The sequence below is a fragment of the Cyanistes caeruleus genome, chromosome 1, assembly GCF_971803275.1.
Source record: "Cyanistes caeruleus chromosome 1, bCyaCae1.hap1.1, whole genome shotgun sequence".
Lineage (NCBI taxonomy): Eukaryota > Metazoa > Chordata > Aves > Passeriformes > Paridae > Cyanistes > Cyanistes caeruleus.
This window is the reverse complement of record NC_141701.1, coordinates 133,518,422-133,532,903: the sequence shown is the minus strand read 5'-3', so window position 1 is coordinate 133,532,903 and position 14,482 is coordinate 133,518,422. Positions and strand designations below refer to the sequence as shown.

Genomic DNA, 14,482 nt, shown 5'->3' with positions numbered 1-14,482 from the left:
GAGCCGATATTCAAATCTATGATTCATGACCACTCTTGATTTAGTTCGATACATTTCTAATTTTATACAGACTTTTCTTTTGCTTCTGCCTCTTGGAACACTAAAAGAGTCAGTTAAAATCTCTTTACAGTGCAAAATTACAGAAATATTTAAGTCATCGTTTCTCAAATCATGGACATAAAAATTATGATTCCCAAACCTAAAGAATCTGGATTTGATTAAACATTTTATTAACATACTGGAATTTGAAATGTACAAATGTAAAATGAATTCATAGTTATAATTATCAATCTCTTTCTGCACCAACAGAAATTACAGAAGACTGTATATAATTATGGTTTACTTATATGGATTCCATTTTTAACATAAATTTACTTTCTGAATGTAATTGTTCTAGTAAGAGGTATTCTGTGATGAGTTATTAATTGACATTGCAAATACTACACTATCATGACACACTTCCAGATTTTATAATAAATCTTTAGGCAAAGAGTTACAATCACTGTTGATCCTGCTTTGTGTTTATGTTTTCAAGGAGCTGCATAATTTCTCCATGTCTTCTGCTGCTACCCCATAGAGAGGATTTGGAAAAGTAGCATTCACATCTTCATTGAATGGATACTAAAAGAAAAAAGAATGAAATTTAAAATCCAAGTGATTCAATTATTTTTATAAAATGCACATACAAATGGCTGTAGATTCATTATAAAGGTAAGATATTAAAGAAAATTATAAAATCTCTAAACATTTTTAGACTGCACTTTTGGCTGAATAAAACTAGCAAAAGTCCACCAAAACAATTACCTACCACATGAACCTGATCAAGGAATTTAACCTACTTCTGCATGTTTCCACCTTTTTTTCTCTTGTCTCCAGAGCCCTTGCTGTAACATACATTTTGTATTATTTTAGGCAATCTGTGTACAATAGTGTAATTGCAGTGGGTCACTAATTCTGGTGCATGACATTATAATTTCCTTCAAGAAAATGGTTATCATTTCCTTGAATTAAAAATGTGTGAGAAAATAGGTAATATGAACCCTTCAGGTAAGGATTTCAGTAATTCTAAACATTTTCTTCAGCATCTGCCCATACTAAAAGTTATTGATTTCGTGTATGGTGTAACAAGTAGCTGTAACAAGCAACACTACTAGAATTGTTTTTTATGAGGTTCTTGCCAACCAATTCAGTCCTGGTCATCTTTCTCAGATGTCCAGAGGTGCTAACAATGTAAACAACAATACACCATTAAGTGACATTTTTCCCTTTCCTCTTCAAATGAATCTCCTTTACTAGCCCAACACATATCCTAGAAATGTATTATTACATACCTCATACCATGGAGAAACACTGATTTGAACAGCAGATGAGGTGGCATACCCAGGAGACTATAAAAAGAAAAAAACTGCTTCAGAATATTTTTAGTGAGCTGAAAATAATATTTTCTGCCATGTGGCACCTGGGTAACACACTCTATGGATCCAAAATTATGAGGCAGTATTATGAGCAAGAGTGTAGCTGTGCTAAGCCCACATGGATTTGGTGTTCAGAAAGGTTCAGGAGAACTGTTCTTTATGAAGCTCAGAGACTCCCACAAGGGCATAACTTGTGAGTATCCAGCTGGAGACAAGAGATTTTGTTCACATTTTGTCATCTCTTTTGATTGATGATGTACCATTCAGATTTAAGTCTCATCAGACTTGGAGAAAACTCATAATGCCTGTTTTCTTTTAGAAAGAAGAATTAGTGTAAACATGTATTTTCCCAGTCTTAGAGAAAACAGAGGAAATTCTGGTGCATGGCTGGACTTCAATCACAATGCCTGGGGCTGTCTTCCATGAAAATGTCTCTCCTGACTCTGTGCTTCTGTTTTTCAACTTACTATTTAATGAAGCCTGTCAGGAATCTATTTTAACTAAAATAAAAATGTCCTGATGAATTGGACATGATTGTGATGGGAATGTTTCCAACTTGGAGCTCTCACAAACTCCAACCTATAAGTGAATTCATTTGATCTAATGTCTCTAAAATCAGGTGTAAGGACCTTTTTACAGAAAGTAAATGGCATGTCATAGTTAATTCTATTCAAAGCTGCAGTGGAATCTTATATTATTGACTGTGCAAAGGACAAGTTTTATTTTCTATTTCAAACCAAGCCTAGCTCTTTCAATGCTAATAAGGGTAGAATCAAAATGAGGTCAGGAAGGATATTTAAAATATTTTTTTTTTTTGCTTTTTTTCTTTATACTCCAAGGTTCTTTGTATTACTTTTAATTATAAACAAAATATCAGAGATACCTTAATTTTAATTCAATCATTTATTTCTTGTTAAATATAAGACATGAATTTTAGTTATCATTGTAATTTGATAATTAAGTCTTGCCTTTAATTAGTTTGCTGCAATATGTTCACTTATATATATCTATATTATTCAAAAAATTCTTTGTTACTCTATCAGCCTCCAATTCTGATCAGCAAATGGTACTAGGGAAACATGTGGCCAATTGCTTGTGTAGTGTCAAGGTGAATTAAAGATTATAAACTGTTTCATTAAAGTTAAGTGAGTGTGCAAAAGCAACTTGGTTGCTGAATCACGCATTTTGTGTTTTTATTGCTGTTGATGTGTTTCTGTTGTTGTGTGTTTGCTTTGCTGGATGTTTTTTTCTTGGTTTTTTGTTTGTTTGTTTATTTTCCAGATACAAAAGGAGACGAGTCCCAGCAAGCTTATTCTTATCTATGTGTGGGTAAATATTTGATACAAAACAGTTTCCTCCAAATTGGCAGCCCATAGTCATAATTATAAACACTGAGATGATGTCGAAATTGAGCTAATGTCAAATATTAATATGTTTTGAAAATGCACCGGAACTGATCTGAGTACTGAGTCAATTTTTAATTCTCACTTCTTTTATTAAATAGCATTCATTGAGGAATTATATTCTTTTAATGGAAAACTATTTGAGGACTAAACATCATATTTTTCTGAACATATACAGGCAACTTACCTTTACTTTCCCAGATGAACCGAGGTCTTTGTATAAAGGATTGGCAAATGAAGAAATAGCAGCTTCCTGCACTTTCCTTGAGAAGTCAAACAAAAAAAAAAAAAAAAAAAAAAAAGAAAAAAAGAAAAAAAGCCATTCCATTATATCACAGAGGTCATCAAAGATCCAAACAGATTAAAGCTGAAAAGACTGGAGTCCAAAAGAAGAGATGGCTAAATATATTTACAACTATGCTCTACTGAAATAAATGAAATTAAACTAATATTCTGGATAAATAATGTCTAGGTTAAAAAAATAATTTTTCATCTGTTGCTTCTAAATACGTATCTATGCTTCTGGATGTGCACAGAACTATTTAGTATTTTAAAAATGCAGGTATAGTGCTATACATTAAATGAAGCATGAGAGTGCCTTAAAAGTTGCATTCCTATAATTTGTTTGCATGGGATGAGATTATCACACTGTAATCACACTGAAAATTCAGTGATTAACATGGTCTTAGGCTCGAAGTTCAAGAGCAGCTTAGTTATTTAATTGTTATAAGTGCTCCACTTTTACAATTAATTGGGAAAGAACTTGCATTTTGGGTCAAAATCATCAGCATGTTTTAAAGCTATACAAGCTACCCATACCTTTTGCTACAAAGCCATGAATAAATAATCACTTGAGGTATTGAAATGCAAATTTTTCAGTAATTAACACAATGCCTTAAACAATTTATAATAGATTAATAGGACAAATTTTGCTATTTATGGATCTCATGTCCATTACCTCATCTGGAGGTTTAAAGATATGGTTTCTTGATAGAGGTCTTCACATATCCCTTTTCTTTTTGGAAGCACCTATGACATGTGCAGTTAATCACATTTATTCTGCACAAGCAGAATGGATGTGGAACTTGCTGCCTAGATCTAATTTTTTTTCCTATATAGATGACTAGCTGTTAATATTCCACATTGCTTGGAATCATGGAATCATTTGTGTTTGAAGAGAAGTCTAAGATCACTGAATCCAATGTTTGACTGCTCACCGCCCTGTCAGCTGGACTAAGTGCCATGTCCAGACCTTGCACCTCCAGGTTTGGTGACTCCACCTCCACTGGCAGTCTGTTCCAATGCTTAAAAACCTTTCTGTGACGAAATTGTTCCTGATGTCCAGCCTGAAGTCCCCTGGCACAGCTTGAGGATGTGTCCTCTCATCCTGTTCACTTGTTGCTGGGAGAAGGGACTGCCCCCTACCTTGCCACAACCTCCTACCTCAGTTAATTGTAGAGAGCAGTAAGATCCCCCCAACCCTCCTTTTCTCCAGGTGAAACACTTCCTGCTCCCTCAGTTGCTCCTCATAGGACTTAATCTCTAGACCCCTCACCAACTTTGTTGCTCTGGACTCTCTCCAGCACCTCAGCATCTTTGTTGTATTGAGAGGCCCAGAATCATCAAAGCTCTTCCAAAACTATATAAAAAGCAACAGATGTTTTAGTTAAAATTACTAAAAGAATGAATGAAGAAATTACTAGAAGAATGAAGCAGAAGCTAATCTTTGCTTTTGAAGAAATGCATTTAGGTTTTTTGGGTTTTATCCACAGTTTTCATGAATAAAAGCATATGCCGTGTATACACAGAAATCTGTATGTACAGCATTCCAAGACAAAAGTTTTCCCTAAAGCTTCCCATCAGTCTTGATGACAGAGAAATACATTTTGCTTTGTTAAAACGTGTTTCTGTTGCAAAGCTGCTCCTACAGGTGGCTGAAGCTTTGTGTCCCTAGGATGTGATAGACAGGCTCTGTGTTACTGTGGTAAGCAGGACTGAGGGGACGAGAGCAGTCACAGGAGCTGAGCCCACAACATGCTGGGAGGGGAATCTGTTCCTCACTGGGAACCACAGAGGAGACACACTGAATGATTTCTGTTGCAGATAGCTGAAACTAGAATGGCTGTTTGGGAGGAAGACACAAGTAAAGCACAGAAATATTCTACCTTATGAATTAAATCAGTGCAAGAAACTTGATTTGGGTTTTGGACTAAACCAGACATGTCTCCCTAAAGTTTTTCACAACAAGACTGTCAGAAAGTAATTGCTTCTAATGCCAGTCTCATAATTTATTTTGATTACCTGACACAACAATGGGGTGAGCTGAATATTTGAACCTGTTAATTTTTTCATTTGATCTAATCTTAACTGTAATAAATCATGATATTCTGATTCATTTAGTTTGCTTAGTGAAGCAATGACAGATTATTTATATGCCTACTAAGTGCATATTTTCATCCCAGTCCTCCTGAATAAAGACCAGAAAATGTGTACAAAATTTATTTTTTACTCTAAAATGAAAGGATGGCTTACAAAATCTGAGGCCAGAAGCAAACACAGATGAGAAGCTTTTAAGGAGTTTGGTTCTGCTTCTAAACTAGTTCCCAAAGGGCCAGACTTGCTTGCCGTAATTTTGGTGCTTCATTTCAACATCACAAACCAACTGTATGGCCTAAAAGCATGGTATGGAATCAAACAAATCAGTTCTGCTTAGAGTCAGTCAAGACACTTCCAAAGGGCAGCACAAGCCACACAATTCTCAGTGTGAGCCACCCTTACTGTGCCAACAGCAAATGGTAAAGATAGGGATAGGTGTGAGTCTCTTTCATCGCTCCATTAAACTTGAGCAGTTTGTGCAAGACATATACACAGCTTATTTGGGCAGGAACATGCTGAGTACTTAGGTCTGTCCTGAGGGCAGGTGAGTGCTGAACACAGATCTCCAGCTTCCTCTGCAAGGAGGAGAACTAGCCAGAAGGATATGTGCCAGATTGTGGGCACCAAAGAGAGTGCTGGCCAAGTTCTTCAACAGCATGTGGTTCCTGTGCTTAGTGCTGAAATCAGTCCTGTCTCAAGCAATAAAATTGAGCCCAGCAGATTTCAGGTGTCCTCCCACTCTAGATCTGAATCATGAAAAGCATATGTATCGGTCCCTGAATCTTAGGGATAATGGGAATTTTATGGCCCAAAATATGGGCACTGCTTGAATTTATGCACCACAAACGTAGGTGGAAAATGAACTTTCTTAAGTTCTTTCCTGTTCTTAGGAACATTTCTGCCAAAGCAGGGTTTTGGAAGGCACCTTGAATATGCTAACTTATGTAATTTATGTTACACACACAAACAACATATATAAACACATAGATGCATACGTATGATTTTTTTTATACGAACATATATATATATATAATTATCCCGTTTGTGAATGGAGCAAGCAATTCTTTATAAAGGACACCAATGAAGAGCATTAAAATTTCTGAAATATTTTCAAAACACTTAGAAGTTGTTAAAGAAAATGCAAGTGAAAATTTAATCATAGGTTTACACAAGTGCCATAATCTATCAATTGGATGAGGTAGTAACTGCAGTGAAAAAAGTAAAAAAAAAAAAAAGTAATAAAAAAAGTAAAAAATACTTAAATATGTGTGTAAGGTAGTTTAGAAAGAATTGTGTTTGCTATCGTAACCAGAAATACCAAAATAAGAAAGGAGAGAATTAATTATCTTAGGTTGAGGTAACATTGGGCTAAGCTCATGTGCATTCTTTAGTAGCAAAACCTACTGCCTTGTCAGTGGTTTCTCCACTACAGTTTCACAAAGACAGGAAGAAGTTGTATGCTCCACAAAATACCCACCAGTGTATAAACAGACTGCTGAGTAACATCATTCTTTTAATGGAAAAATAAATTATCCAGATTTCATTTTTTTTTTTGATGCTAGAGCTCATAATTTTGTACTTTTCAATATACCTTTTGAAGAAAAAAATTTTTTTTCATGCAGAACACAGATTTTTAGGAAATACAGTACTGGAGGAATGCTTAGCATCTGATCCATAACAAAAATGGCAAAATTCCAGTGAACCAAAGATTTAATTACAATTAAGGTACTAATTAAAATAATCCCTTAAAATAATTTTTATAGGTGTGCTAAAGCTTCAGTTCTTAACAGAAACTAAAACTCAAGATCTTAATTTCAAAAGCATATTTCATATATTTTCAACTAAATTTAGGTTTGCTGAAGTAGGCTGTGTTTTGTACATCCCATGAAAGAAATAGGAGGCATGATGCAAGGAGAGAAGACTTTCCAAAGGCTGCATTTAAAATGATGTACAAGTCACTTGGATGTTTGATTTGACTGTTAATATGCTGTATGGGTTTCCCAAGTTTGTAATTTGTACCTTTTGAGTCACTTTAGGGAGTTAAATTTTTTTTTTTTAGTCATTCCTTTGCAACTTGAAGGCTACAGACCACAGGGGTTGGCTGTTTCAGCATGTTTCCTCTTGTTTCTATGCAGTCGTTCCTTTGTGTGGTGATCATCAGCTGTACATTTCAGAAAAACTGAAAACATAGGACTGTAGTACTCATCCTTCAGAACAAAAATACTCTACAGAAGAATGAATGGATTTGGATAGCAGCATTAGACTGGTACAACAATTCCCAAACAAGAGTTATGGCTGACACTTCCAAATTTTGGTTTACTTTTTTCCATAAAACTGCACATTTTTCTCCCATTATACACTAATTGTATCTGTCTCTGTTCCAGTTCACAAGCTGAAAACTTGTATAAGTGTCATTTTACTGTCATTCTGGTTATCTCTTTGGGATACAGGAACAGAGGCACAGCTAGCAATGACCTCTGGCAGCCCTTCAGATCTGTTTGGAGAGCTTCCCTTGGAATACACCGCCCGTTCTTCCACACCAGACCTCCAGAAGGGTATGGTCCAATTGCAGAAAGTCTGGCAACAGAAACTGGGAATCATCATAATTATAAGTAAACTTTAACTATGGAGAAAGGCAAAAGTACTGAGCTTGTTTAGGCTGAAGAAAGCAGCTTCTAAAGAGACATGACAACTGCCTTCAAGAACAGAAAAAGCTTTCTGTAAGGAGGAAGGGAATGATCTGTTGTTGTCCATGGTGAATAGGAATGAACTTAAATGATAAACAGACATATCAGCAGTTGGAAAATAACTTTCTAACAGCAAACTTCTTTCTATCCAAGGTACCAATATAGCCTGAGGAGGCCATCAAATTCAAGTTGCTAGAGGTTTTTAAATGCGAACTCAGGAGTGATACAATTGAATCTGTGATGTGACAGGATGAAAAATGGCCTCTGTGGGCCCTTCCTTCCCATGAGTTTCTATCATTTTAAAATGCCTTCTGAGAGCACCTCAGTTTTTCACTCTTTTGCTTGTGTGGCAAGGTACATTGTTATATGCTTTGGAAAATTTAATGTTCTGTGTTCATTGAGATTGACAGGACTGATAACAGCTGTGGTACATTGGCCTTGCAGCAGATGGCACAGTTCAAGAACAGGAAAGAAACAAAAATGATCCAGGGACATTGACTGCTTTGGAGGTAATAGCAAAACGACACTGCTTGGCTGGACAGAAAGCCACTTACTTTTCATACCCTCACATTTCAAGTTACAATGAAGCATTAGAAGGCAGCTGCAACAAAATGGAAGCTAAAATGAAGCTTTGCTTCTTTTTGGTCAACAAGGCCAGATGTCACTGATGGAGTGGAACAACTGGCAGCCTTCCCTTCTGGATCAGGGAACATCATCTGTATAGTGCAAACAGGAACGAGAGAAACTCACAAACTTCCCTGATTTGGGGTTTCTATACAAAAGTTTCACATATCCCCAGCTGGGGACTAGGAAGTGTCTGGCATGTCTGAATGCTGTCATGGTAATGAAGCATGTTGCTGCCAAGCCATGTAAGGCTGCTTTTGTCCATGAGGAAGTAAACTTACATGATGACTTCCAGTAACTCCCTCTCAGTAACAGGAGCGTTTAAAGCCTGCAGATAAGAAATTAAATTCTGCAAAGGAGAAGGAGATAGCAAAGGGGAACTGGGACATCCATTCTGGGCTGAAAGGAAGGGTTAAGGCACAATTAATGTTTCCACAGAAGAAGAAGAGTGACTTAGGTTCTCACTGCTGTTAGTGACAAATTTCTAGCTGGCAATCACCTGAAGAGTCTCCAGCCTACCCCTACTGCTCCTACCTGGTTTTCTGATGGAAAAAAAAAAAAGAGTTCTACTGGACTCCTATGCTGCTCCAGCTCTTGTGCACATTCTTGTACTATTTCCACTGCGACTTAGATGGACCTGCACACCATTTTAAGATATCATGGGAACTAACACCTACAACCCCTAATGTGCCTCTGGAGAACTGTCTGCCAGTCCCTGCATGGATGGGTTTATACAGTAAAGCAAAGGGACACTAACAGAAATTACATAAAAATAGCTAGCAAAAGAATTTATCAAAAGGTAGTAATCAGGGCCTCAAGCATGTGACAGCTTCTCTAGAGCAACTCTAGTGCCTAATGACTTTAAGAAAACAACATGGCTCAGGAGGGCTTAAAGCAGACACAAGTGAAAATTAACTGTAGGAAAGTATCATTTATGTGCCAGTAAATGATACTTTCATTCATCAAATCTCTTAAAAAAAAATCAGGATTAAAATCTCATGCCTCTGTGTGGTGCTGTCACATTGTACATTTTACAGACTTACGCAAATGCAAGCCACTTCTTATTATAAAGCCTTATCCTAAAGATCCAAACATCAGTGCACTAACATTGGCTGCATTTTGACTAGTCACTTCTGATTACTAATTAAGCACTTCAGGAATAACTTGCCTTAATTTACTACAATGTTTCCAGCTGTGATTTTTGTATATGAAATCATGGTAAGCACTAGGTAGTTGAAGAGGAAGAGCCTTGATGAACTTACCTTCTCAAATTCAAAATTTCAGATTTCATTGTTTTCACAATTTCAAACAAATTGCCATATATTAGCTAGAACATTTCTTAGCAAGATGCCTATAAAAAGCATTTTTACTTATATGTTAAGTTGACAGTGATTAAAAACAAGGAAAATATAAATTTTTATTTGTAGTGTGGGAAAAATGATTTGACAACCTCAGTGTCTAATAGTCTAATATATAGTCACAAAAATTTCCATCATCATAACTTACCTTTCTGGAAGCTTTAATGAAAACAATCAAGACCAGAATAAGCTTTTTTTCATAAGCTTGTCTAATCCTCTCTTTCACAGCTCTGATTCTCTGCATATCAGGGCTGTGGTATATTCTTAGAGCCATATTAAGAAGATCCTCATTCATTCCTCTTTTATACCTAATAGGACCATATTGCTTAGCATCATATTGCAACAGGGTACAAAAAAGACAGGGTTTTTTTTTTTATTAGAAGAAAATAAAAAAATATTCCTTAAATACAGATATGTGGGTAAAAGAGATGTGAATGGCAGTGCAATAACATTTAATTAGACATATATGAAAGAAAAAGGTAGGAGGGAGTGTTGAGTGAGAAGAAGCACAGAAGAAGTGTAAGAAACAACAATATTTTTTAAATTAAAGCACTATCAAACATGTTTTGAGCAATTAAACTCTTTTTTTTTTTTTTTTAAAAGACAACTATTGAAATCACAAAAAGAAAAATCCAGCAGCTCTTACAATACAAGTAATCTTGCACTTCTGAAATGCTTTTCCATATGTGTGCCTTAGCAGGTTGTATTTATGTGAATGAATTAAATCTTAGAGCCCCATGAAATCAGATAAGGAAATGTTATTCCTGCTTTAAAGAAGGGGAAGGAGATGTAAGGAAAGCAGGTGAAGCTATGCACTCAATTAACAGAAGCACAACCAATATAGGTCTCTGCTTCAGCATTTTGCTCCTGTGTCCATAGAGCGCTGTACCTGTCAGGGGAGCACGCAGAGATAGGAGATGTGTCAGCAGCAATAATGTCAGGACAGGAGCCTGCACAGTTTAGTAGATAGTTTGGGAGATAACAACATCCCCAAAGAGAGGAAAGTCTATAGCAGAGAACAAGTTAAAGGAAAAGAGACAGCTTTGAAGATTAATGCTGGAGTAGAAAATGAAGGGTGAGGAAAATCTAACAACACAAAAATGGACAAGGAAATGTGCAACAGGAATTGCTGAAAGGGAGGAAGGGACAGTGCTAGGTACTTGCTAAGAGAGAAGGATCTAGAAGAATAAGTTGAGAGACAGGCAGAGGAGCAATACAGGAGTTAGAGTTAAATAAACAGAAAAAAAATCTTGAATTAGGGAGGAGAGAAAAAGCAGAGATTATCAGAGAGATGACAGGAGGAGCTTGCAAATATATCTGTGAAACAGTGAGTTGTCAGTTGAAGGCATATCCTAAAAAATGAATTTTATAATTTAAGAATACTCGTACAATGCAGCAATCAAAACATTCTAGGCAATCAAGCCATTGCTCATTGTTTCCAGTCTGGGGTCCACTAAGGTCAGCTTTTGTTGCAAAGTTACGTTTTCTGCTTAGTGTTGCGTATGAAGACAGACTGTGGGGAGATTTAAAAGCTGAAACCAATGAGCCTGGGCAGTTGGCCATTGCTCTATGCCACATTTGTGTCTGCTGTATGTAAAATGAAAGTTTGACTTACGTTTCTGGCACTTTCTTCTTCAAAAGAAAATACAAGGCAGCAGCTGTAATTTTAATCAGTAAGAAACCGATACCCAATCCAATCCAAATATCTGCAAAATCAGAGCAATCAAACACAGAAATAAGTAAAATGAATGACTCAAAGAATGAATTGAAAGATACTACTTTCTTTTTACAGACCTACCATTTTGTAGAAGACTTGGAGGCTGAGGAGGCTTAGCTCTTATGTGGCAACGGTTTCCTTTCCATCCTTTTCCACATCTGTGAATAAAACAAGAACTTTTGAAGAAAGGAGGAGAAAGGATCATAAACAGTGATAAGTGCAGAGGAAATGCCAAAGTTTTGAGCACCTTTGCCAGTGACTAAAGCTTATCCAGGAATCACAAATAATGGAGTCTAAGTGAGAAATACACAAAGCAAACTAAGAAGAGAGAAGAAATAAAACTAAGTTCAAAGACTAGAATTGGCTTCCTTGTCCATAATGCCATCATATTGTTCTCTCACAGCAAAAGAAATTTGACTAATTTCCATGTATCCTCCATGTGAGGGTTAAATACATTTCTGAGTTGAGGAACTGGGGCCCTAATATAGATAAAGACACACAATTAGAATATGAGAAAGATGTTTTTCTCTTGTCACCTAATTTGCCTCTCTTGTTTTTCCATTTTTTTTGCAAAAATGATATTTCTCCAATGAATACTTTGTCAAAACCAAAGCTACACTTGACTTCAGCCATGCAAAATTATTCCAAAGTTTCCATTTGCTAAAATCCTCTCTTGATTTGATGTGACCAAAATGTAAAATATCTGGCATAAGCTTTGCTGTTTTGATTTACACCTGTTGCTTAATGGTTAATCACATTCACCAGAAAGGTCTATATCATCTGTCACTTTAATTTGCCTCAATTAACCTTTTGTCTACTTGCTTTTATTGTGGCCTTCTCTCTCCATCAGAATGAGGGACCCTGGACACCTGGGTGAGGGTCAGCTGCATTTGCTGAGACACAGTTTGGGGAATCTCAAAGTGGCTGCAGCATAAAAGGTCATTAGGGGGATGGCCACATACTGACATCTTAATTTCAGGCACCCTACATGATGGCTGAACCCCATCCTGAGTTTATTGATGGAATGACTTCTACCAGCTTCCCAATTATATGCATGGCTGGTGATTTATGAGCTTCATAAATTTTAAAGTTTTTTTAGAAGGGAATATGAGAGAGAAGTGATGGTAGTAGTCCAGTTTCAGTCCTAGTAATGTCAAATGCATGGAAAATTCTTTTCACTTATGATTCCTTTCTTTACAGTTTCACAAACTAATAATGTGGTCTGGAATGCATATTGAGATTCTTTCTAACTAACACCACAGTGTTTTTCCATAGTCACCACTTTTTAAGATGTAAATTTGAAGTCGTTGTTTTCTCCCCTTAAATATACAGTATGAAGCCTCACATATATACACATATGGATATATACATATAAACACATATACATATATACATATATGTACAACTGAAATCTTTATATTAAGGTTCTTTAATTTGAACATGTGAGAGAGGACTTCATGCTATTTGCCATAGTTTAGCACAAGGTATTGCCACATGCCTTACCCTAGCAGCTGCACACAGAGTTAACCAGGCATTGCAGAGGGGCAGAAGTACTTCATATTCCCAGAAAATGGCTTAGGGGTGGTGGATGTAAAGAGAGGAAGGGTGGAGTGATAGGAGCAGCAAGAACCTGTAGCTGCTATGATAATTAGAATCCTTAAAAGATCAGGGCATGTCAGACACCAGATCAATATTCCAATTTCAGACATGACAGGAAGGTGACTTCACTGAAGACCAAAAGAGACTGATGCACAATTGCAATTCAGTGTCTGATTGAAAAATTCTGAGCAGAGACTATGCCAGAAGGGGAGTACCAGCCCTACTCAAAGACAGTGGGTTGAGAAAGATTACATTTAACCCATTTACACTACAGATGGGTTTTCTGTGGTTAAAGGGTTACCTTATTTAAGGTTAGTAATTGATATACTAATGAATCCTAGCTTTAGAAACTGGAGCCAATGACATATTCTAACATTCTAAGTTTAAGGAAAAAATGGTATAATTTCAGCTGACAACTCTGGCTGAGCTGGAGACCCATTGTATTCATTGACTGAAAATACCTGGTCTCTTCAATCCTTCTTCTCCTTCAGCATACTACAAAAAAAATCATGTTATTCATAAGCTGCTCATTTATGCAGACTGATGATCTTATAAAAATGTCAAATTTCAGCTGGGCTCATACCAAGCTTTGTGGATTCGTGTAGAAACATTGCAATCTGATGGTAATCACCCATCAAAATAATTTTCTGATTGCTCTCAATTGTATAATTTTCTTTCTCCGTTTGCCAGATATTCTGTTGAACTAGATATGCTTTTAACAAAAATTGCCCGATTTCTTGTCACTGCAGAGCTTACTTTACTGTAAAAGAAAGAATAAGAAAACAGATTTGCAGCTGTGCACAAGCACTACTCAGAGTGGCAATGAGAGGTGCCATTTGCTGGTTTGGAGGCACCAGGACATAACTCACCTCAGAGCTGCAAAGAGGCAGTTCATAAAGCAGCTGTGTGTACTGGTAGGACTGTAGGAAAGTTCTACTACACAGAAATATCTAAATAGACCTTTATCTGTTGTGTTTCCATTTATTGATGGAGTATTTTCACAGATTCATGCTATGTTTGAATTGTGAATAAAAAAAATGCTAAGTATCTTTTAGTTTATCTTCCTATACACACAGGTTTTGTGATCAACTACTAGCTCCCTTGGCTTGGCCATTCATCCCTCTTCAAATCTCTGAATGCTACATGACACATAACACTTAGGAATCTGATGTCAGACTATCAAGGTGTAATTTTGGCCAGTGAAATGATTTTCTACTGTGTCCATCTAGGTTGCTACCATAAGTGTCACTGACATTGGCTGGGGGAAAAAAAAAAGGGTAAAAATGGATTAAAGTAGAGCAAA

At 36.4% G+C, this 14,482-nt stretch overlaps 1 protein-coding gene and 1 long non-coding RNA gene across 3 annotated transcripts in view; one reads left to right on the top strand and one right to left on the bottom strand.

Moving 5' to 3' along the window:
* Positions 1-209: 209 nt before the first annotated feature.
* The window catches only part of MALRD1 (MAM and LDL receptor class A domain containing 1), a 246,864-nt gene continuing 232,591 nt past the window's right edge, over positions 210-14,482 (bottom strand). The window contains exons 37-41 of one of the 2 annotated variants that reach the window (XM_086859185.1): positions 11,662-11,738; positions 11,479-11,569; positions 3,006-3,081; positions 1,332-1,388; positions 210-621 (exon numbers count right to left, since the gene is read on the bottom strand). In XM_086859185.1, the coding sequence (XP_086715311.1) occupies positions 523-621; positions 1,332-1,388; positions 3,006-3,081; positions 11,479-11,569; positions 11,662-11,738 (400 nt within the window). In that variant the 3' untranslated portion in view covers positions 210-522. The remainder of the gene's footprint in view (positions 622-1,331; positions 1,389-3,005; positions 3,082-11,478; positions 11,570-11,661; positions 11,739-14,482) is intronic. The other variant, XM_023920197.2, reaches the window with a different exon arrangement.
* LOC147655921 (uncharacterized) lies at positions 10,664-14,113 on the top strand. The gene is made up of 2 exons (XR_015278660.1): positions 10,664-10,938; positions 11,656-14,113. It is a non-coding gene; the product is annotated as an uncharacterized LOC147655921 (long non-coding RNA).